At 41.6% G+C, this 24897-nt stretch overlaps 1 protein-coding gene across 4 annotated transcripts in view; it reads right to left on the bottom strand.

Annotated features, from left to right (window-relative positions):
* Window positions 1-24897, bottom strand: part of prex2 (phosphatidylinositol-3,4,5-trisphosphate-dependent Rac exchange factor 2) — a 156184-nt gene that overhangs the window by 45779 nt on the left and 85508 nt on the right. For all 4 annotated transcript variants that reach the window (XM_047350111.1, XM_047350114.1, XM_047350112.1 and 1 more), the window contains 6 exons: window positions 23888-24024; window positions 19800-19917; window positions 19020-19204; window positions 16414-16575; window positions 13870-14092; window positions 13573-13780 (listed from right to left, as the gene is read on the bottom strand). In XM_047350111.1, coding sequence (XP_047206067.1) covers window positions 13573-13780; window positions 13870-14092; window positions 16414-16575; window positions 19020-19204; window positions 19800-19917; window positions 23888-24024 — 1033 coding nt within the window. The remainder of the gene's footprint in view (window positions 1-13572; window positions 13781-13869; window positions 14093-16413; window positions 16576-19019; window positions 19205-19799; window positions 19918-23887; window positions 24025-24897) is intronic.

The raw sequence follows: 24897 nt of genomic DNA on the forward strand, positions 1-24897 counted from the left end.
ATTTTCCATTACATCATTCCTTCGGCCTCTAAGACATTTCAAAGTGGAAGCTTTGGAGAGGGGCTGCATTAGTCTGTTCTTCATCAAAGTGAACATAGCTTCCTCACGCCAGCCAAACATGCCTGAACTTCACATCTCCTCAACTATACCCTATTTCTCTCTCCCAGCTGACCTTCTTTCTATTAATTTGCATGCCAACAAGGCAGCAAAGATGCCCTCATTACAATTTGGTCCAGGATCTAACACAATACCCCCAAAAAAGTGGGGTATTGTGGCATTCCATCACCATAGAGAGGCTCCCCATAGATCTGTGATTGGCTGCTCATTACTAAAGAAGTGAAGCCAGTATGGGGCCTGCTGGGCATGGACTTGGAAGCAGGATGGCAGAGTAACAATAAATGGATTAGGGGAAGTTCCCACTGGATGTTCTTTAACTTCCAGTGATTGTTTCATGGTACTGCAGCACATTGTGATTTTCTTTTACCTGTCAACTATCAAAGTCAGTAGATGGAGCTTGAAGTGGACTTCCTGTGAGGGTTAACCATTCAGATTTTAGGGTTGGGTGGCAGGCCACAGACACAGTTTTAACTAGTTAATTGTGCAGTGCAGTGCAGCATATTGAAAATTACAAAATTACATACTGAAAATCTTATATATGACTTAAATCAAAGTTTAATAAAATGTTACTTTAAACGAAGTATAATTTAAGTAATTGTGCGTAACTCAGACCAAAAATAAAAATAAAACAATTAAATGTGGCCTACTGAACATAAGATCTCTCTCTTCAAAGACATTGCTAGTTAGTGACCTGATTTGTGACAATCAGATTTATTTTGCTCACAGAAACCTGGCTGCAGCAAGAGGATTATGTTACTATAAATGAGTCAACTACTACTAATTATTTAAATTTTCACATTCCTCGAAATACTGGGTGAGGAGGAGGAGTAGCAACCATCTTTCAGTCCGATTTATTGATTAGTCCCAGACCAATCAATAGCTACAACTCTTTTGAATATTTAATCCTTAGTTTTCCTCATCCAAATTGCAAAGCACTAAAACCACTTCTGTTTGTTGTATTGTACCGTCCACCAGGCCCTTACTCGCAATTCTTAGATCAGTTTTCAGACCTTTTATCTGATTTAGTGTTAAATACATATAAAGTTATTATAGTGGGGGATTTTAACATTCATGTTGACACTGAAAGTGATATAGCGTTTAATGCTATCTTAGACTCAATTGGCTTTGCTCAAAAGATTAACAAACCTACCCGCCTTTGTCTTCATTCTCTGGACCTTGTGCTGACATATGGCATTGAGTGTAAAGACATAACAATATTTTCTCATAACCCTGTCCTGTCTGACCATTTCTTAATAACCTTTGAGTTTAATTTAACCGAGTACTCCACACCTGAAAGAAAATTTCATTATAGTAGATCATTATCAGACGATGCTGTAACAACCTTTAAAGAATCTGTTCCACTTTTAATTTCCTCATTATCACTGAAAAACACAGTGGAGGGCAATAATTCTGTTTCTGCCCCTTCACAAATTGATTCTTTTGTTCATAGTGTTTCTTCATCATTGCGTGATGCATTAGACAATGCAGCCCCCTTGAAAAAGAAGGTAATAATTAATAGGAGGCAGGCTCCCTGGTTTAATTCAGAGCTGTGTACTTTAAAGCACAATGTTAGAAAATTGGAGAGAAAATGGCACTCTACACACATAGAGGATTCCTACTTAATCTGGAAAAATAGCCTACTGTTGTATAAAAAGACACTTCGCCAAGCTAGAACAGCTTATTTCTCATCATTAATAGAAGAGAACAAGAATAATCCTAGGTTTCTCTTTAGTACAGTTCCCAAACTTACACAGAGTCATAGCTCAGTTGGGCCATCCATTCCCTTAGCTCTCAGCAGTCATGACTTTATGGGATTCTTCTTAAATAAAATTGATTCTATTAAAAAGAAAATCTTTGACATACTCCTGAAGATGATTACTTCATCCTCAGCAAGTGAGACAACATTGGAAATAACTGTAGAACCTGATCTGTGTTTAGACTGTTTTGATCCTGTGAAGCATCCTGAGTTATCAGAAATATTAGCTTCATCTAAACCTTCAACTTGTATGTTAGACCCAATCCCAACAAAATTATTTAAGGAAGTGTTCCCTCTGATTACCAGCCCCATTTTAGATATGATTAACCTATCCTTAGTAAATGGATATGTACCACAGGCTTTTAAGTTAGCTGTAATTAAACCTTTACTAAAGAAACCTTCGCTTGATCGAGATTACTTGAAAAATTACAGACCTATATCCAATCTTCCATTCTTATCTAAAATTCTGGAGAAAATAGTTGCTAATCAAATGTGTGAGCATTTACACAGAAATTACCTGTTTGAAGAGTTTCAGTCAGGCTTCAGAGCTCATCATAGCACTGAAACAGCTCTGCTGAAAGTCACTAATGATATTCTTATGGCCTCAGATAATGGACTTGTGTCTGTACTGGTTCTGTTAGATCTCAGTGCTGCATTTGATACAGTCGACCATAATATTCTCTTAAAAAGGCTGGAATATGCTGTAGGGATCAGGGGAACAGCGCGGCTGGTTTAAATCTTATCTGTCTGACAGATTCCAGTTTGTTCATGTAAATGATAAATCATCTTTAAACTCCAGGGTTAATTGTGGAGTACCACAGGGTTCAGTACTTGGGCCAATTCTCTTTACTATATATATGCTTCGTTCGTTCGTTCGTCGTCTTCCGCTTATCCAGGACCGGGTCGCGGGGGCAGCAGACTCAGCAGAGACGCCCAGACGTCCCTCTCTCCAGACACCTCCTCCAGCTCCTCCAGGGGGAGCCCAAGGCGTTCCCAGGCCAGCCGAGAGACATAGTCCCTCCAGCGTGTCCTGGGCCGTCCCCTGGGCCTCCTCCCGGTGGGACGTGCCTGGAACACCTCCCGAGGAAGGCGTCCAGGAGGCATCCGGTATAGATGCCCGAGCCACCTCAACTGGCTCCTCTCAATGTGGAGGAGCAGCGGCTCTACTCCGAGCTCCTCCCGGATGGCCGAGCTCCTCACCCTATCTCTAAGGGAGTGCCCGGCCACCCTACGGAGGAAGCTCATTTCAGCCGCTTGTATCCGTGATCTCGTTCTTTCGGTCATGACCCAAAGTTCATGGCCATAGGTGAGGGTAGGAACGTAGACCGACCAGTAAATTGAGAGCTTTGCTTTTCGGCTCAGCTCTCTCTTCACCACAATGGACCGGCACAGCGCCCCCATTACTGTGGCAGCTGCACCGATCCGTCTGTCGATCTCCCGCTCCATTCTTCCCGCACTCGTGAACAAGACCCCGAGATACTTAAACTCCTCCACTTGAGGCAGGAACTCCCCTCCAACCTGAAGAGGACAAGCCACCCTTTTCCGGTCGAGTACCATGGCCTCGGACTTGGAGGAGCTGATCCTCATCCCAGCCGCTTCACACTCGGCTGCGAACCGCCACAGCGCATGCTGTAGGTCTTGGCTAGAGGGGGCCAGCAGGACCACGTCATCCGCAAAAAGAAGAGACGAAATCCACTGGTCCCCAAACCAGACCCCCTCCGGCCCTTGGCTGCGTCTAGAAATCCTGTCCATAAAAGTTATGAACAGGACCGGCGACAAAGGGCAGCCCTGCCGGAGTCCAACATGCACTGGGAACAGGTCCGACTTAGTGCCGGCAATGCGGACCAAACTCCTGCTCCGCTCGTACAGGGACCGGATGGCCCCTAATAAAGGGCCCCCGATTCCATACTCCTGGAGCACCCCCCACAGGGCATCACGAGGGACACAGTCGAATGCCTTCTCCAGGTCCACAAAACACATGTGAACCGGTTGGGCAAACTCCCATGAACCCTCGAGCACCCTGTAGAGGGTATAGAGCTGCTCCAGTGTTCCACGGCTGGGACGAAAACCACACTGTTCCTCCTGAAGCCGAGGTTCGACTATCGGTCGGACTCTCCTCTCCAATACCCTGGCGTAGGCCTTACCAGGGAGGCTGAGGAGTGTGATCCCCCTGTAGTTGGAACACACCCTCCGGTCCCCCTTCTTATAAAGGGGGACCGCCACCCCAGTCTGCCAGTCCAGAGGCACTGTCCCCGACCGCCTGGGTGATGAAAGAATCCAACCCCGAGTCCCCAGCCTCTGTTTCCACCACGGAATGCGTGATGGCAGGATTGAGGAGATCCTCGAAGTACTCCTTCCACCGCCCGATAATGTCCTCAGTCGAGGTCAGCAGTCTCCCGCCCCCACTATAAACAGTGTTGGCAAAGCACTGCTTCCCCCTCCTGAGGCGCCGGACGGTTTGCCAGAATCGCTTCGAGGCCAACCGGTAGTCCTTCTCCATGGCCTCACCGAACTCTTCCCAGGCCCGAGTTTTTGCCTCTGCCACAGCCCGGGCCGCAGCACGCTTGGCCTCACGGTACCCGTCAGCCGCCTCAGGAGTCCCACAAGCCAACCACAGCCGATAGGACTCCTTCTTCAACTTAACAGCATCCCTTACTGCCGGTGTCCACCACCGGGTTCTGGGATTGCCGCCACGACAGGCACCGCAGACCTTACGGCCGCAGGTATGGGCAGCAGCATCGACAATAGATGCAGAGAACATGGTCCACTCGGACTCTATGTCTCCAACATCCCCCGGGATCTGGTCGAAGCTCTCCCGGAGGTGGGAGTTGAATACATCCCTGGCCGAGGGCTCCGCCAGGCGTTCCCAGCAGACCCTCACTATGCGCTTGGGCCTGCCGAGTCTGTCCGGCTTTCTCCTCCTCCAGCGGATCCAACTCACCACCAGGTGATGATCAGTGGACAGCTCAGCCCCTCTCTTCACCCGAGTGTCCAAAACATGCGGCCGAAGGTCTGATGATACGACAACAAAGTCGATCATCGACCTCCTGCCTAGGGTGTCCTGGTGCCAAGTGCACTGATGGACACCCTTATGTTTGAACATGGTGTTCGTTATGGACAATCCGTGACTAGCACAGAAGTCCAATAACAAAACACCACTCGGATTCAGATCGGGGAGGCCATTCCTCCCAATCACGCCTCTCCAGGTGTCACTGTCGTTCCCCACGTGGGCGTTGAAGTCCCCCAGCAGAATAATGGAGTCCCCGGGAGGGGCACTATCCAGCACCCCCGACAGGGACGCCAAGAAGGCAGGGTACTCTGCACTACCACTCGGCCCGTAGGCTGAAATGATAGTCAGAGACCTCTCCCCAACCCGAAGGCGCAGGGATACAACCCTCTCATCCACTGGGGTAAACCCCAACACGAGACGGCTGAGCTGGGGGGCAACAAGCAAACCCACACCAGCCCGCCGCCTCTCCCCGTGGGCCACTCCAGAGTAGAAGAGAGTCCAACCCCTCTCAAGGAGATGGGTTCCAGAGCCCACGCTGTGCGTGGGGCTATTTCTAGTCGATATCTCTCGACCTCCCGCACAAGCTCAGGCTCCTTCCCCCCCAGCGAGGTGACATTCCACGTCCCTAGAGCCAGCCTAAGCATCCGGGGATCGGGCCGTTGAGGTCTCCACCTTCGTCCGCCACCCAATCCTCTTTGCACCGGTCCCTCACGGTTCCCCCTGCAGGTGGTGGGCCCACTGGGGGATGGCCTCGCTTCTCTCGTTCGGGCTTGGCCCGGCCGGGTCCCGCGAGGAGCAACCCGGCCACCAGGCGCTCTCCGACGAGTCCCGACCCCAGGCCTGGCTCCAGGGTGGGAACCCGGCTCCGCCGTACCGGGCGACGTCACGTGCCTCGATATTGTGTTCTTCATGAGGGGTTCTTGAACCATTCTTTGTCTGACCCATCACCTAGATGGGTCAGACAAAGAATGCTTCCAATAGGTCAAATTATCAGGCAGCATAGGATAAATTTTCCCTGTTACGCTGATGATACTCAGCTTTACTTATCCATAAATCCTGATGAACCCAACCAGTTACATAGACTACAAGCATGTCTTGAAGATATAAAAATTTGGATGACTTTAAATTTTTTCTTCTAAATTCAGACAAGACAGACGTTGTCGTCTTTGGACCGGAGCCTTTAAAAAAGAAACTGCTTAGTCAATCACTTAACCTGAATGGCATTAAATTGACCTCCGGTAATAAAGTAAAAAACCTTGGTGTTATTTTTGACCAGGACATGTCATTTAAATCCCATATTAAACAGGTTTCTAGGATTTCCTTCTTTCACCGCCAGAACATCACCAAAATTAGAAATATCCTATCCAGGAGTGACGCTGAAAAACTAGTCCATGCATTTGTTACTTCGAGGCTGGACTATTGTAATTCTTTACTATCAGGATGTCCACAAAATGCAGTTAAAAGCCTTCAGCTGATTCAAAATGCTGCAGCAAGAGTTCTGATGAAAATTAAAAAGAGAGATCATACTTCTCCTATTTTAGCTTCCCTTCATTGGCTCCCTGTTAAATCCAGAATAGAATTTAAATTCTCCTCCTCACATATAAAGCCCTTAATGATCTAGCTCCATCATACATCAGAGAACTGTTGGTTCCATATGTTCCTAACAGAGCACTTCGTTCTCAGACTGCAGATTTACTGGTGGTTCCTAGAGTCTCTAGAAGTAGAATGGGAGGCAGATCCTTTAGTTATCAGGCTCCTCTCCTGTGGAACCGTGGTCCGTGAGGCTGACACCCTGTCTACTTTTAAGGCTAGGCTTAAAATTTTCCTTTTTGATAAAGCTTATAGTTAGAGTGGCTTAGGTTATCAGGGAGGGAGCCTTCCTCCCTCCCTGTTGGATGGAGTAAGGGGGAGTCGGGTTTAGCCTAAACCGGCTCAGTTATGGTTGAGGTGCAAACACACCCTCCATTTCTGCTACCTGTATGACCCCTTCTCTTTTCCAATGGTTATAATCAGTCTGACAGAGGGAGGTATCCCAATCCTTGTGGTTTTTAGTATAACAATGACCATCAGAGGGACCCTTTGTGGGGCGCCTTGAGACGACATTGTTGTAAATAAGCGCCGTTTAACTAAATAATCTGAACTGAAACTATCTGTGTAGTTATGCTGCTATAGGCTTAGGCTGCTGGACGACATAATGACCACTTTCACCCTCTTTGCTACATTCTCACACTACTCTCCAATTTTGCATTATTTGCTGTTATTTCAGCTTTTAACTTTGTTCTCTCTTTTCTCTTCCTACTGAGGCGACTGTGGCTCAGTAGGAAGAGTAGTCGTCTTGCAATCAGAAGGTTGTGGGTTCGATTCCAGCTTCCTCCTGCCATATGTTGATGTGCCCCTGGGCAAGGCACTTAACCTCAAGTTGCCTACCGATCTGCGTATCGGTGTTTGAATGTGTGAGTGTTAGTGAGTGCAATTGGGTGAATGTGGCTCTAGTGTAAAGTGCTATATAAGTTCAGTCCATTTACCATTCCTAGAAGCTACAACTTGCCTGGCTCTGTGACACCTTTCTGGAGAGGGAAATCGTCCGAGCTTCTGCTGGCAACAACTTAATGCTCACCCTCTACCGATGATCCACATAGCCCTGTCTTTTAGTGTTTAACCCTTTTTCTCTCCTAGACATGGTGATTTACTGAGCTTTTACTATAACTAATTGTATGCGCTCTCTTTCGGGGTCTAACCTTGAAAACTGGCTTAGAGTTTATCTGTTCATTCTTTCTAGGTGAAACGACTAAAGGAGCTACATCCATTAACATTTACTTTTCCTTCCCATAGAACGTACTCCTGGATCAGTGCTTCTTTGTTTTCTTTGTGTCTCTGCTCTGTTCTCTCAAACCCCCAGTAGGTCGTGGCAGATGGCCGCTCACACTGAGCCTGGTTCTGCTGGAGGTTTCTTCCTGTTAAAAGGGAGTTTTTCCTCTCCGCTGTCGCTACATGCATGCTCAGTATGAGGGATTGCTGCAAAGTCAACGCCAGTGACTGTCCACTGTCTCTACTTGCTCACCCGGGAGGAGGGAATGCTGCAAGTCACTGACTGGATGCAATCTGCTGGGTTTCCTTAGACAGAAAAACTTTTTATCCAATTTGAATAAATAACTAACTTTGACTGCACTGTTCAATGGTTAGGATTAATTGGAATGTATGTACCTGACTGTTGTGAAGTGCCTTGAGACAACATGTGTTGTGAATTGGCGCTATATAAATAAAACTGAATTGAATTGAATAAACTTCCATACATCTTTAATGTACTTGTTTCCAAGTTGACATATATAAACAAGTGTTGAATTACTTATTAATATATTGTATTATGGCACTTTTGCTCCTCCATAACATCCATTTTTAAGCCCCTCCTGTGAAAAAATCTGATAGAAAGAAACAAACAGAAGAGAGGCAAGAAATGCAGCCCAACGTTACTGCTGAAGAGTGAAAATGTCACATTGGAAACACCAAACTTGGGCATCAACGCATATAGCAACAGCCATCCAAGACAAAATTAATAATACCTGTCTGCAGGTTAAATTTCAGTTCCTGAAGTGAAGATTTATATTTATATTAAAACTTTCTGAGATGAATGACAGTTTGTGACAAAAACTGTAATTTGAAACACTAAAGCTGTGGTAGTGTCCAGGTTGGACCCTGGCTCTGACCAGCATAGTTACTGTGATGCTCAGAGACATCACCCCTGAACTTTCCTCTAACTGCTGTGTCACCATAATACCTTATATTTGGGGGCCATGCAATCTCTCTTTTCTCCACATTACTGGACTTGACTATTTTACTAATGAGAGCCTAACAGTGGTACCATAATGTAGCTGTTGAAACATCATACAGAGGACACGTCTGCCACACCTATCAGTCCATTTGCAAAAGTTTACTCACAAGATGTTGCTTGTCCATAAAACGCTACTTCATTGTAATGCTACATATGTGATGGTTGAAAGGGATCTGTAAAATGCTCAGAGGAGAGAAAAAAGATGCTGCTAGAGCTAATTATCAACAAAATCATTTATTTATCTCACAAACTTTATGCTCATAAACCACAGCTCCAAACACCCCTTGGTCTGGCTGTTTACTTCCTGCTTCAGCCATCTGTTTCAGCAGCGGCATGTACTGTTCTGCGTTCTCTTCCTCAAGCATAATTCTGTGGCAAAAAGGGTTGACTGTTATTGGTAGGTGAGGAAAATGTGCCTTGCCTACCGGTGTTTACTGCCATGGAGTTCACCCACAATTCCTGCATAGACAGTTTTCGTAGCTAAAGTCAAAAGGGGCCACAAATCCATTCAACATATTTCTCAAAAAAATATAATTTTTAATGAAGAAAACAATCCATTATACATCCACAGCTATTGTAAGTGTCAAGCTTCAAGACGGAGCAATTATGGAGGCTCCGTCTTGAGAGGATTTGACTAAAAGAATCTTCTTGTTTCAGGAAAGTGTTTTATAATTGCTTATCCACTTTAAAAACAAAAAGAAAACTGACAATAAAGTATTTATGTTTCATATTTTCCAGATTTTTAGGTTTTCTGTCTGTAAAATCCGATGGTATATGCCGTTTAATTTAGATTGAGGTGAATCATTTCAAGAACCCTGCGGCTTTGAATCACTGCCAGGTGCTATCCAATGTGCAACATAAGGACAAAGTTAGATAAATGGGAGGGCAAGGTGAGGAGATTTTGTATTCAGACCAGGTCAGGAGGAAGTCCCGATAAGAAGAACGTCACCCAGAATGTCTTTTGCAGCTGTGACCCCATGTCTGAGGCATAAAAACAAAAGGTCACAGATCTCCGCCTAAATTTGGATTCCTCGAAAGTCTGCCAAGACGTTATGTAACATCAAACCATGTCCAATGTTTTATCTTCCCTTAATTTATATGGCTATTTATACTCTGCTGTGAATGTACAGCAGACTTCCTTTCTTGCTGTTCAGAATGAAACAAGAATACATTCAACATGACACATAAAATAGCCACTTCAGCTTCTCAGTATATCGATAAAACAGAAGCTCTTAGAGATTTTCCCACCAGGCCTATAAAATGAAGAAGGCTAAAAAAGTGAACAAAATCCAAGTTTGTGTGTACAGATGCCTTTGGAGATAGCGAACAAAAACAAAGGATTGGAGATTTAAAAAACAAAACAGGAGACCAGTGAGGGGGAGAACCAGAGCATGTGCAGTATTAGTAATGATCCTTGGCCTGCCAGTGAACAGTCTATTATACAAACCAATATAATGAAGTGCTAAGGAATGTTCAGCGGTCCCGCATTGGTCAAAACAATGCATTCAGACTGCAACTAGCAACAGGCCAAATTAGCTCCTGAGCTGAAAACCCTCGCGCCCATCCTCACATCCTTCTACCCTTAACAAGCTCCTTCTCTGTAGTCTGCATGTCGAACAGACAGTTCACGGTGAAGGTCATTATCGTTTTTCTAGATGTTTCCTGGACTGTTCGGAGCGTGCGAGGATGTCAGCGAGCTAATTGGCTGTGACAGAAGCATGACAGATTTTATCTTGACTCAAACATTAAAACCCTGCTGAGGACGCTGCTCATCATTTACGAGGTAGGCTGACAGCTCCGCTTCATCAGGCAACTTTTAATCTCATTCACCAAATTAAGAAGAGACTATTAATGATTAAATCAATGAAATGATTATCTGAAGATTCATAGCAGGCATAACAATCAGAGAACAGTCTCCAAATATCTCTGAACTGCTGTGCAGGTATTTATTAGTGATGCTCTGCTGGTGAGCAGCCTTTACAGAGGGGACCTGGCTCTATACAACACCCTATTGTGGGGGATTTTATTTCTTGTTCAGTGAAGGTGGACTGGAGCTTTCTGCTGCAGAACAATGAGCTCTGCAGCCATACCAAACATAGACAACCATGTACGAATACAAAGAAGCAAAACGTAAAATACAGGCACACCCTACACCTAGTTTAAAATCCTTTTGGAAAACATGGTGTAGTAATATAGAGAATAAAAACCTTCATGTGAGTCAGAGTGCAGCCAGGCTGCTTTCATTAAAGTTGGTTTTATGGTGCAAACTGCTTTTGGAAAGAGTTATTAGTCATTTTCTTTACATAATTAACAAGTTTAACTGGTCTTTATGTTGATTGAGCATAGGTTTTAGTCCCTCTGTGGCCTTAAATAACTCGAGCGTTGCCCCAAAGGTGAGTCAGCCATCATAATAAAATACTTTACAAAAACAAAAACATCTCAAGAGGCCTGCTAAAAAACCAGCTGAATTCTCTAGTGATTTTTTCACCTCATGAAATCTCAGCTGTACTTTAATAAGCCTCCAAATTTATTTTATTATGGCCTAAAATGTACTAATATTAAAGGTTGAGTGTTTAATAATTAGTGGCATTTAGTAGTGAAGTTGGATATAGCAACAGATTCAAAACTCATCATCGGTCAATGAGGCAAGCAAATGCCTTAATATTGCTGGGTTAGGGGATGAAACAAGCTAATTTGGAGTTAGCTGAAGCACTTTGTATTATTCTACCTTTTCAAATAGCTAATTTAAATTACGCAACTTGCTCTTGCAATGCATCCTAATCCATATCTACCTCATTCTTCCAGTACTTTCTTAGTTCTTTAACGTTCCATTTACCTGGAAGGCTTTTTAGGTAAAAAGCAAATAGCTAAAATAAGTAAATAAATAAGATGTTTTAGAGACTAGAAGTCAATAAAATGGTTTGATGTAAGACTCTTAACTGAAATCAATGTATGGCTAAAGATATAAATATACAGTGTATTTATACTGCTTGAACTTTCCCACATTTTCTAATGTTACAATCACAAACTTCGGAAAAGTTTGCATTTGTATTCTGCCTCATGAGTCAATACACTGTAAATACCCTTTTTAGAAAATTACAACCACAGGACTTTTGGGTATCTATCTGCCAGCTTTACTCATCTGAAAACTAAAACTTTTCCCTCATTCTTCTCAGCAAAATAGCTCAAGCCTTCCCACATGAAGGGTAGAGCGTCTGTCAACACCAATTTTCAAGTTTTGCCAAAGATGAATTTAGGTTTAGAATTTGACTAGGCCATTCAATGGTTTGATTGCATCTCTGACTGTATATTTAGGGTCATAGTCTTGTTCGAAGGTAAACCTCTGCCCCAGTCTTTATTTTTGCAGCCTCTAAAGGAGAGGATCTATTTGTATATTTAGAACACATTAGACGAGCCGTTGAAGTGTGCAGACACAGGACTGATTATAGGACTCCAGCCATGGATGGCAAAAACAACTTTCTTTCAGGACTGCCCATTATTTAGCTACATTCTTATTTCCTATCACCTCTGAACAGCTTCCCTATCCCCACTGATGGAAGAAATTCCCACAGCAAAATACTACCCCCGCCATGTCTGACTATAGCTATGGTGTGTTCAAGGTGAGCTTTTGCATATAGGCCAAAAAATTTGAAATGAGGTCTGATCTGACTAGAGCACATTCTTCCATGGCTGCTGTGTGTCCGAAATGGCTTGTGACAAACTGCAAATGATACTTACTTTAGCTTTCTTCTTGCCACTCTCCCATAAAGGCCAGATTTGTGGAGTACACGACTAATAGTTGTCATTTTGACAGATTATCCGAAGTGAGCTTTAGATCTCTGCAGCTCCTGCAGAATTTCCAGGGGCAGCTTTTCTGATTGCTGCTTTCCTTGCCCAGCCTGTCAGCTTAACTTGTCGGCCAAATCTGGGTTCGGTTTGAAGTTGCACCATACTCTTTCTGTTTTCAGATGATGGCTTGAAAACTATTCTGTGAGTTATTAAAAGCTTGGGGTATTGTTATATTAAACAAATCTGAATGTAAACATCTCCACAACTTTATCCCTGACCTGTGTGCTGTGTTCCTTGTTTATGATGCTTTTTGTTCTTTTTTGTTTTCAAAGAAATCGATGAGGCCTTTGTGGAACAGTTCATGTTGTGAATAAACTGCACACGTGAATTTTATTTAGTTCTGAATGCAGTTGGTTGCATTGCATTTTAGGGGTATCCTTTTCCCTCTACATCACAAATATGCAGTACTTGTTGAATGATTTAAAATAGTAGTTGCAAAATCGCCAAAAGCACTAAGTTATGATTTGGGGTTGTTTGGTTTTTGGTTGCGGGTTTTTCCGCATATGTTTCTCAGAGTTAAGGTTTTGAATCATGCTTCTGTTAATTATTTTCCTGGTTATGCTTTAGTTTTTGTCTTCTAGTTCACGTTTTGTCAAGTTAGGTTTTTGGATGTAGTTATGCTTTAGTTTCATGTTTTTCTGGTAATGTTTCTATTAGTTTGTATCCTTGAATTTCTGTTTTGCTCCTGTCACGTTTTGTTCTGTCTGTCAATTAACTTTAGTCGGTTCACCTGCACTAAGCAAATCAGTTTCCACGTTTCACCTTGTTCTGGCTCCATATATACACCTCCGTTCTGTTTATTCCTCGCAGAAACATTTCAGATCATGTCACCTTGTTTTTCGGATCATGCCATGCCTGTCTCGCCTGCCTGTTACTCTTTTCTTCCTGCCTCCTCTTTGAGTGAGTTTTTGTTTTTTCATGATTAAATCTTTTCACCTAACGTCATGCTGCCTGCTTGTCTGCATTCCGGGGTCCTCCGTTGCACTAATCCTGACATTAATAGCCACTTACTCGTGAATATGGGCACCGTGCGTCTCCATCTCCCTGACGGCAGCAGTGAGTTTATAAAGCAGTTTCTGATATGCGTCCAGGGTGACCAGGTCTTCCTCTCGGAGCAGGAAACGAAGTCCGTGACCCTCCGTTCGACCCAAACTGTGACCAGATGGTGCAGCCATAGTTGTGATGGTGTACTGGGCATTCAACATGGGGTTCAGCTTACCTACACACAAACTTATCTCATCAATAAAAGCTCTCAACTAGCTAAATAATGACATAAAATGGCTGTGCAGGTGCTTCCACTGTCCTCACCACTCCCTCCAGTGCTGCGCGCACTCTTCTCCAAAGAGTTCTTTCTGCTGTCCAGTTGCACACCAAAGGCACTGCCCAGAGAGGTCGTGGTCTTGGGGTACGAGACCTCCATCACATTGATATGGCAGTTTGTGGGACAGAAGTCGCTGCTGTGGAGAGGTGAAACTTTGGTTTTGGCTTGCTTAAAGGTGGGCCATGCTCTGTTCTTCAGTACCCGAGAAAACTGTAACGAAGAAAAGAGATCCAGTCAACCTTGGAAGATAATGAGTTTAAAATTTCTTTATAACCAATTTCACATAATTTCTTGGTGGATTGCATTTATAATCAAGACTTTAAAAGACTGGAAACTATTTAAGAAGATTCAAGCTTGCATTATTTAGCCGATATGTTGAAAGGGTCCATGTAAAACACAGAGCAGAGCATCTTTCAAAAAATGCTGCATTTCCCTTATCTGACAGCTGGTTATGGGAGAAAAAACATAAACCCACATTTCAGTACACTTTCAGCAGTCCTCTGTTTCATGTGGCAGCTCAAATATTTAAAGCAAATCAAAGATTTAAAACAGGCTCCTAAGATTATCATTGCTCATACATTTGGAAAAAACTCCAGACCCCGACACAACCCCTTCATTGTTTAAACCAATATAAACTGAGCTGAAATGGTGTGCAGCAGCTCATATCTTTGTGTTGTAATTGTGACTTTTCATGATTGACTTCAACAAGCTCTGGAATGTAAGCTCATGTTTCTGATTTGATGCTGAGGATCTGCAGATTTCTGTTTTCCAGAGTAAATGTCAAACATATTTTCTACTGAAAGACATGGCTTTACAACTAAAACTCAGATCAAGCTTCCACACGTGGATCCTGGGTACGCAGCTTATAATGGGCCAAATATCCTCCAGAGTGGATTAACAACAAAGGACATGTGCGGGGACATCTGACAACAGCCAACCCTGTTATTAAAGAAAACGTCCTTAATATGCCACAAGACTGAATATCCATGAAAAATACAGTACACAGGGAGTTGGAAAGTCATCCTGGATCCAGTCAGATTCGTTTGTACTTTCCTTGAACTCCATTGTAGCGCCATCATGCCACCCCGTGTATTTTTAGCAGATGTTTAGAAAAACTGGAAAACATTTTTAGCATTCTTTGGAGATAGAGATACACAATCATATCATACTACACTATATATTTTAAAGGAGGGACAAAACAAAGTGTTTTTCTTTACTTATTTTGGTTAGTTTGATTGTAACGCATGGAGGAATGGAGTTGCTATAACATCTATCACTTTTAAGCTCTTATTTTCATAACACAAGTCAAAAATGTCTCCTTCTGACCACTTTCTGCTCCATTTTCCTGTTTATCTCAGCTTTAATTGTTCCCCCCTGCCACACGTCCCACTACTTCTCTCTCCAGAGGTCTGAGCAGAAACGCTCTGCAACAAAAGGGGATCTTACACAACTGGATGTCCTGGCCGTGACTTTGCAGGGATATTTATAAGAGGTAATTAATCCAAGACCCCTGTCTGATGTCGAGTCAGTCGGTTCCTTTTTGTCACGCACACTTGCATGCATTGCCTACGTAGGGATATGAATAAGAAGTGATAAAAAAATGTCATCCCTTCATCTCAATTTATAAAGTTCTGGTTCTGGTAAATGCCATGTTTTGGAAAAAGTTTGCCGTTTTCTTGTCATTTTCTGGCAATTTACAATATTAATTTTGCCATGTTAAAACACAAACTGTAATGTATTCTATTGGAATTTTATCTGATATACCAACTAAAGTAGTTAGTGATTAAGTGAAAAAAGGAAACAGGAATTTTCAGAATTTTGTACAAATAAAAATTAAGTTTATGCTTCATTGCAAGTATTTTGGTTTTTTTTGTCATTTCTTTACAAAATAGCTCAAGCTCAGTTGTATTGGATAAACAGAAACTGTGAACAGCAATTTTCACTGGGATTTAGGTGCGGACTTTGAGTGGGCCATTCTATTTCATGTATATGCTTTGATCTAAACTATTCCATTTTACCTCTGACTCTCTGTTCAGTCTCGTTATCCTGCTGAAAGACGAACCTCCACCCCAGTCCCAAGTTTTTTGCAAAATGTTACAGGTTTTCTTCCAGGATTGTCCTGTATTTAGCTCCACCTATCTTCCAATCACCTCTGACCAACTTCCATTTGACCTTTACAGAAAAGCATCTTTACAGCTAAATGCTGACACCTCCATTTTTCATGGTGGGGATAGTGCGTTCAGTGTGATGTGGAGGGTTAATTTTCACTACACAGTGTTTTGTATAAATGCTATAGAAGGTCACATTGGTCTCATCTGACAAGAGCACCTGCTTCCACATGTTTCCTGTGCCCCACCTGAGCTGTCAATATGCCTGAATCGTAGGGAATTATTTTGTTAAAAACATTTTTTAAATCCATTTTGTTGAAATCTCAGCTTATTTTACACTGCTCTCACTGTTTTACTTCTGTTTTTACACAAAAATGTGTGTATTCAAAGTGTACACTGCTGTTCTAAGCCTGTCTTCTGTACCTTTCTATAGTTGGTGATGCGCCGGTTGATGTGCTCTGCCCTCTCGCCGCACATTGCGTTGAAGCGGACCTGCAAGTCCTCGGGTATCATGTCACAGCTGGAGCTCATCCTGCTGCACATTTGCAGCAGGATGTCGTCATTCCACGCCAGTGCGTCCAGGATCTGCACGCAGACAAGAACACACAGAGACAGGGATGATGAACTGATATGAAAGTGCCTCCAAAATCCTACAAATGGGGCATAAATGGAAACCAAGTCTTATTCCTCTGTGCAATTTCAAGAGCAGCTGAATTAGAATAGATAAAATGGCCACGTTGCCTAAATTCATGGAGAGACACCCAGATTGTTCAGAAGACTAGATATAAAGGAAACAGGAGAAATACTACATGAAGAAAATGCAAGTGGAGAAAAAAAAATTGATGCACGAGGAGACTGAAGCAGAGTTACCTGCATTAAAATACAGCTCCAAAATCTCCAAGGATGATACAGGATGCTGAAGCAGATGTTTGCAGTAATACTAAAACTACCTTTACTTTGCAGCAATGGCAAAAGGTCTATACCGAGATAGATATTTTGTTGTAGTGGGTCTTAGTGGATCTTAATAGGTTTCTTATTTAGAAACATGCCTTACTGTAAAGACTTTTACCGACTTTAACTGTAAACCTAGATTCAGACATTCACCCCCATCTGATCTGAACTAATTAGCTACAAGAAAGGAGAAATGCCATTCATTAGATCTGGCAGAAACATGTTGCAAGGGACTCTATCAATTCAGCAAGCATTGCATCTCCATGTTTGAGTGGATTTTCTATCCTCTGCATGCCTTAAATCAATAATGATCATTCTGTGAACATCACTGCTGGGATGTAAAAAGCATGCTCTTAAACCAGGCGGGAAATGGAAAAAACTAAAATATGGCTGTCAGTTCTAACTAGCTTTAAACTCATCAGCCCATACAGAAAAAAGCTGGTGCTTTTAACTGTGCAGAAGTAACTTACAGACGGATTTTTTGCACAATGTGGTTTTCATTTAAAATCGGAGGCTCTGCAATGCTCCCTTTAACTATCAGAGCATTACAGATTAAAAACCTTGGTAATGTTTACTTTAAATCAAAATAGCCTGTGTCCATTTTATTCACAAAGAATTAGAGGTTTTCATTTTCCTGTTTGAGTTTATGTATATTCCCTGAATTTTGTTGATTCGTTTGCATTTTTTAAGATTTTCTAAACATGAGTGTTCAGCATCCAAAAAGGTCAACACTGTTTTCCCTGCTGCTTGTTTCTTTTCATGCCAAAAAGCCAATAAGGATTTACACTGAACAGATAGTATTACACCCAATGTGTCTGCAGTTGAGGACAATTTATCCTCGCTTCATGGGGTCCCAATGACAAACATGGAGTACAAAAGGGCCAAAATGAGTTGGAAATGCCTCTGTTTCCCAAAAGAAGGTTCAGAAAATTTTACTTTATTGTATTTCTCACATAGTTATCTTATTCACTGTGTTTTAGAAACTATTATAAAGAAAAATGAGTAGTACTGAAACAGGCAGCAGTAACTTGAGCTATAGTAGCTATTTATCCTATAATACCTTAACTGCTTTACAACATAGCTTCAGTTCATTCAGCTTTGCAAATGTTGTTTATGCACAGTTGTCTTAAGGTTGAGATCTGGACTTTGACTGGACCACTGAAACAGTGTAATTCTTGTCTTCCACACAAGTCAGATTTGGGGCTGTTCCTGTGATCACAGTCCTGCCATATGAGTTCCTGATCAGCTTGGCCGCAAACAAAGCCCACATCATCACCCCTCCACCACTTTGCTCAACAGACGCTACAAAGTTTTTTGTGGTAACGTGTTTTCTCCAAATGTGATGTTGTGCATTGAGACAACAACCTCCGGTGAGGAAGTTGTTACTGAAGAAAGACTCTTAGCTGTTTCCAGTATCAGAGGCGTGTTTAAAATTTAAATTAGAAAATGCACAAAAGCTTTAAGAGGCTGGTTGCTTCACTCTTTCGCCACTTCATACTTCTGCTGTTTCGGTCACCCTGTACCTGACTTTTTTGTGTACAAAACTGAACTATTTACCACAGGAAGTCAGTTTGCAGATTTGCTATTGACACTGTAAAACATTAACTCATACATAATTTTCTCTCCTTTTTTTTTAAATAGTCAAACTTGTTTTACAAGGACTGCTCCCTCACACACAATGTGACATTATCTATCATCCTAAAATGGATAACTAATAACCAATCCTAGCAGAACAAGAGAAAGTAATAATTTTAATGCAGCTAATTAAATTGCGAAATGGAAATCAAAATCAATTAAAATTTGCGATGCCATCAAAGCTTTAAACATTGGAGATCAATAATCGGTACATCTTTAATATTCTGTTCTTTAATTCTTTTTTATTGTTTTGTGAATGTGTTGTTTGACTTCCCTATATTTGTTTTTAAATACAGATTTACGCTTTACATGCATCTTAGAAGGCTTCAAAACCTCCTTAAAAAATAGTTTGTATTTTGCTATGAGGTTTAAATGATTTGTAAACAATGCTGACTTCTTTGCAAAATGCCTTATGATCATCTTAAAGTAAAGTAAGTGAATACCTTTGCAGTAAGGCTGAAGAACCCCTTGGGTTCAACCATCTTCTCTAACACGTGGCACTTGATGCCAGCTGTGCTGTCATACTCATACACCACGCCATACTCCAGGTGGACGTTGTCTACAGTGAGACTCACATGGTCCTTCTTCCCGTCAATGATGGCAATCGTGTTGAATTTGTCCATTACTTCTAAAATAAGAATATTACACAGAAAAACAGGATTTAATCTGTTTTTTATTACACAAAACAGTACAAATTCATAAATTTTGGGATGCACTTTTGTAATGTTGAAAGCATGGATTTCATCATCATATTCATCAATAAAGCAGGGCTCAGACCACCAAGTCAGACCATAATTTCCAAAAAAAGATTCAGTGCTCATGATTTCCTTCAATCTATCCCCACCGAAGAAATGATGAACAGTTCCACTAAATTAACCAGCCCTATGCTAATGCAATGACTTAATATGGCAATAAATTGTGCTCTGCAGCAATTTGCTGTGAGTGCAATAGCTTTCCTTGTTTTACTCTCTCTTTGGGATCTATAAATTGTTGAGGGAAATTAACACTTGATGAGCCAGAGGAACCGGCTGTTCTCACACTAATACAATCCAGATGAGTCAGCTCGGAGCTGTGTCTCACTTCGTAAGTATGAGTAAGTGTAGGTGAGTTCCTGTGAACAGGTCTGTGTTACATCCGCAAACACCCAGGACCACAAAGAGTTCTCCCAAATGGGTAAGTGTGGTATGCTTTGTGAATATGCTTGTATGTTTGTGTGTGGTCACCTTCAACTTTGCCCTCAAAGCCGTCTCCGTTCTCCTCCAGGGTGGGTTTCTGGTTGGTTTTCTGGTTCTCTTCCAGAGCGCTCTCGCTGTTGTTGTAAATCCACTTAATGGTGTCTTGCTGCAAAAATAATATAACTGCTCATCAAAGAAATTTCGAAGAGAAGCATTTTTGTATTTGAAGGAAGTCGTAGATTTGAATCTAATAGTAAATGAAGGAGCTGCAAGATTATTCCCATTTAGGCGTCAAAGCATTTCGTTAAAATTAAAAAAAGAGAATCAAAGTACACACTGTTGGTTGATGTGTTTACAGACCAAAACAGGTGACAGTTCTTAGTTTTAATGGATTTAGTGGACCGGAAAAAAGGAAAACAGAATCAGATTTTGGTGTATTTGGCTGATCAGAGCCATTCAAGGGAAAATTGTCTGATTCAGATCTTTGCCTAATGAATTTGGTGCATCTCAAAGTTGTACTTTTTAACAATTAGATTAGAACCCTTACAATTATATATTTGGAGGAGACCTAATAACTGATAATGCGGAGTTCGAAACTCCATATATTCTTTTTTAAACATCTCTATAAATCCACTCCACATGGATTCACCACCAATGGATATTTAAAATACCTCCTCTTTTCAGAATGTAATTACAAAATCTTTTTTGTCACCAAACCAGAAGTGCAAATGCATCACAGTTTCATTTTTAAAAGGTTTTAAAAGTGTACTAGTATTAGTCAGGTGTCTCATATTAGGTCAGAGGAAGCACAGAAATATAAAATGCTTTTTCATGGGAAACTGTATTTTTCTATTACATGTTTGCTGTTCATTAAGGTTGCTAGTGAGAGCAAGAAACTCAGCAAATAACAGGAAGGCCAAAAGGAGAACAGAGTGTCTTTTTTGAGCTTTCAATATCTGTCACTGCACATGCTGAGTTTGGAAATGTTGGCAACCTTTTGAAAGTCTCGGAGTTAAGGCAAGGATGTCCTGATCCTTAGCTGTTTTATTTTCCTTTTTGTCTGTTTCTCTTAACTTCCCTGTTGTTTATTTTCTCTAGTTGCTGACATTTTAGTTAACGCATTTTAGATTAGGTTCTTAGTTCATTCTTGTGTCTTGCTTAATTTAGATATTTCTGTTGGATTTCTTCCTGTATTTTCTCTCTGCTCAGATTCTGTCCATTAGTCTTCTCTCAGCTCCTCTGCCTTCGTTGATCTCAGCTCTTCCTCATTTCCACCTAAGTACTCTCACCTGCTTGCCATGCCTTTCCTGTCACGTTTTCCCCTGTGTATAAGCTCTATGGTTGTTAAACTACATTGCTGGATTCTACTGTTTGCCTGTCGCTCCATGTCTGCTACTGTGTTCAATGCCATATGCTTCGAGTCATCGCCTGGTCCTCTGCCTATGCTCCGTGTCCTGCATTCCCTGTATGTTACTTTTATTATTAAATACTTTTATTATACTACGCTCTGCCCTTGAGTCCTTCCTCAACCTAAACATGACCAAGGATGTACATTCTCTAGAATTACCGACAGCAGCTGCAGCTGTAATTATGCTAAAAATGCTAACAGGCTAATTGCTAATAAAAGATGCTAAAAACAGCTTAAAATATCAACTCCATAATCATTTTGTCTAAGTTATAAATTTGTGTTACCCTGGTTTACAGCAACTGCTCTTAAAACACAGCAATGTGAACAAGCTTCTGTTCCTAATATAAAAAATGTTGATTGCTCACAGCAGGAAGGCCAGACAAAAAAACATTTCAAAAGCTGTTCTTAAATCCTAGTAGTAATGTGGTACTCAGAAATGAGAAATTGTCAAATAAAAAAGATCAGTGCATCTCCAGTGACAAGAGATCTGCGACCTTCTCTTGCATCACTTTTATCAAAGTATTACAACTTGCCCTTAAAAAGTGTTGGATTTATTGCCAAAAATGTCTTCTGTGTCTACACAGTAGCATGTTCCGTTGATTCTGCATAGCTATGTTGTTCACTTTCACAGTTGGATTGGCAGAGCAAACAACAGAAAGCCTTTACAAACATATGGAAACACGGCGCTCACCGAGGACACAAAAACAAACCCAGGCCAATCTAATCAAGCCATTCTAGCGTGCCTTGAAAGCATGTGTTTCTGTCTGCGTAGGTTTTCCACACCTAAACCAACTCCATGTTTTCTGCCAAGGCTACACACTGTGGCTGCTCTCCGGTCTTCATGTGTATAACCCCAACACCACACACACAGATATGTATGCCGAGGACGAGAAAGAGAAGGCGGTTCCTCGTTGTCCACACAAGATATTAACCAGATCTCCTGCTGTAGAGCATCGTTAAGCTCAAAATCCCAGTTTTATTGTAATAATCCATTATGCTAACTGACAAAATACACACACCCTAGGTGTCACTATTTTCCCAATTTGCCACCTTTAACTGGTGGTCTCTCCTTCTACACTGGTATGCTTTCAACCATTCTCCCAGAATAAATAGAAGAAATACCCTGTTCCATGTGCAACCCCCCTGCTTTCTCCAGTCATCTCCCGATCTTTTACTGCCTCACTCGGCAGTCTACCAGTTTTCTTTTACTATGAGCCAGAGGTCAGAACCACAGGAGAAAAAAAACTACTATTTCCATGTAATGACCCCTGAAAAATAGAAAAGCAGTAACAGGAAAGGGTAAAACGGGACCTAAGAGGGGGTGTCTGCTGTGTTTATAACCACTGCTTGTTTCCATGTTCTTTGGTTCTCTGTCGCCATTTTTCTCCTGCTACCAATCCATTACATAACAAACAGACCAATCAGCTTATAGTTTGAAATGTCACCAGCAGCAAGCAATCATTCAAAGGTAGATAACTTTAAGAAAACCAAGAGCATAAATATCAAATGCAACAACACAAAGTTACAGATAATTCCGCACTTATTCACATAAAAGCCTTAAAATAAATTGATATTCTATTGATGTAGCACAATCTCACTGAAAATGTAAGAAACCATTTACCCAACCTTTAATTTAAGGACAACAATTATATCGTAGAAATAAATCCATTTTAGGAATTGTTCTTAACAAATTCGTTCTACAGCTTCGTATTATTTTAAATGCCCTAGTATTTAAAAAGCTTTATGATGACATGCACTTAACCAAGGGTCTTAGAACCTTTGGAAGTGAAAAAAGCCCACAGCATTACAGGTCCTCTACCATATTTAACATAGCGGTAGTTAACAATAGGCATAAGGTGGTTTTATTCATACTGTGTTCATGCTAAACCCATTTGGAGTGTTTCAGTTTGCAAACTCCACACATTTATGTTCGTGATGGTAGGAACAAAAAGGTTGCCATAGAGACTTTGCTGAACCTAAGATGTCCCTCTTTGATGCGATTATTTAAAAGTGAGCTTTGATAAACGTGGGCTTTTGCTCAGCCTCGCAGTTGTTTTTAGCTTTTTATTGAACGTAAACAATCACCAATTTGGACAAGTACCTATTTTGTTGCACGCATTTCCTGACCATTGAAGCTCTAACTCTGAAGATCTGATGAGCTCTGACACTGATTCATGTAAAAAAAAGTAAAATGTAAATTGCAAAAATTGTTGGGCGCGCCGCTGATGGTGTAGGGGTTAAGCGCATGACCACATACGGAGGCTACAGTCCTCGAAGCGGCCGTCCCGGGTTCGAGTCCCGGACTCGGCGATATTTGCCGAATGTCTCTCCGTCTCTCTACCCCTCTTTCCTGTCTGCCTACTGTCAAAGAATAAAAAACATCTCAAAAAATATCTTAAATTATAAAAATTGTTTCAGTAACATTTTATAGGAATGTTTAGTGGTACCAATAATTGTGGTAAACGATTATTTAAATTTATTTTAAGGCTTTTTAACACATCCTCAACAGGAGTCCCAATGAGAGCAGAAGGTGCGGTATTGTGTTTTTCTTTAGTTTATCTTTTATTTTGTTTTACTTACTTCATCTGACACATATTATAAATGCTGGCCACTGAAACAGAGTAAAACTATGCCAAAAGGAGAAGCTTTTGATAAATGTAAGTGTTGAGATGGATTTAATCTGCACTCTATCCCATGTCACCTGAATTGTCTTTTCCTCCTGCCTCACCTGCGATGGTCGTCGGTACTTCCTGCAAGCGGTGACATGAGCGATGACACTGGCATGGCTTTCCTTGCTCACGTTGATGCCGTTTACCTTGATGATGCATTGGCCAGGGTGGAGGCCGGCTGTGGCTGCCACCGTTCCTGTCGGCAAAAGAGAACAGAAAAGAGTAAAGGCCATGAACATCGCCTACATCCTGAACACAAAACTGTAGTGGTCAACATTCTTTGGCTCTGTATTTACGTTTTTATTTCCTGTTTACAGCATTGCAGGAGGAGTGTGAAGGAAAGTTTAGTGTCCAGAAGAGGGAAGTTATTTATCTACAGAAGATGTAGGCCTCTCTAAGGGACATTATTCAGATCACAGGAGAACTTCCAAGGTTAAAAGCAATCAGAGGAAGCACATGAGAAGCTAAATATTCAATACAATTGTTTTCGTTGCCTCCAGAGTGCTTCCCAAAAGTTCTCAAAATGGTGGCCAGATAGTGGACACTAATATTTCCAAACTAATACCACAAACTACACGAGAAGTTTATTATGAAGTCATCGTAAATAGGTGGGTGGAGGTAGAGCTAACAAACAACAAAAACCCTCAGGTGTAAAGGTTGTGACTTTTGGACGAAGAGTTAGAATTTTCCCGTAGCAGCAAGATGTTTAAAAATTAAGTCAGAACAAGTTCAAAAGGAGAAAGAAGCTATTTGAAAACAATATGTATTATCTACACATGTCAAAACAAAGAAGGCTGCTCTGTTTCATCCTTTTGAGCTTTCAACCACTGTCTGCCACAGAACGTGGCAGACAGTGGTTGAAGTGGTTAATCTTGGTGGCCTTAGAGGAATCTTGAAGTTACAGTAAGGATTTACATGCTTTAGGAGTACAACTGGAGACTGCTGTTTTAGTAGTGCTATTCATGCTAACAGCATGAAATTAAATTCTTATGTTTTGGAAAGTTGTGTGTGTTTATTCTGTATATGTGTGAAGGCTTGTTGTTTGAGAATGCCAGTGCTTGAATTCACT

Source organism: Girardinichthys multiradiatus, chromosome 21 (genome assembly GCF_021462225.1).
Source record: "Girardinichthys multiradiatus isolate DD_20200921_A chromosome 21, DD_fGirMul_XY1, whole genome shotgun sequence".
Lineage (NCBI taxonomy): Eukaryota > Metazoa > Chordata > Actinopteri > Cyprinodontiformes > Goodeidae > Girardinichthys > Girardinichthys multiradiatus.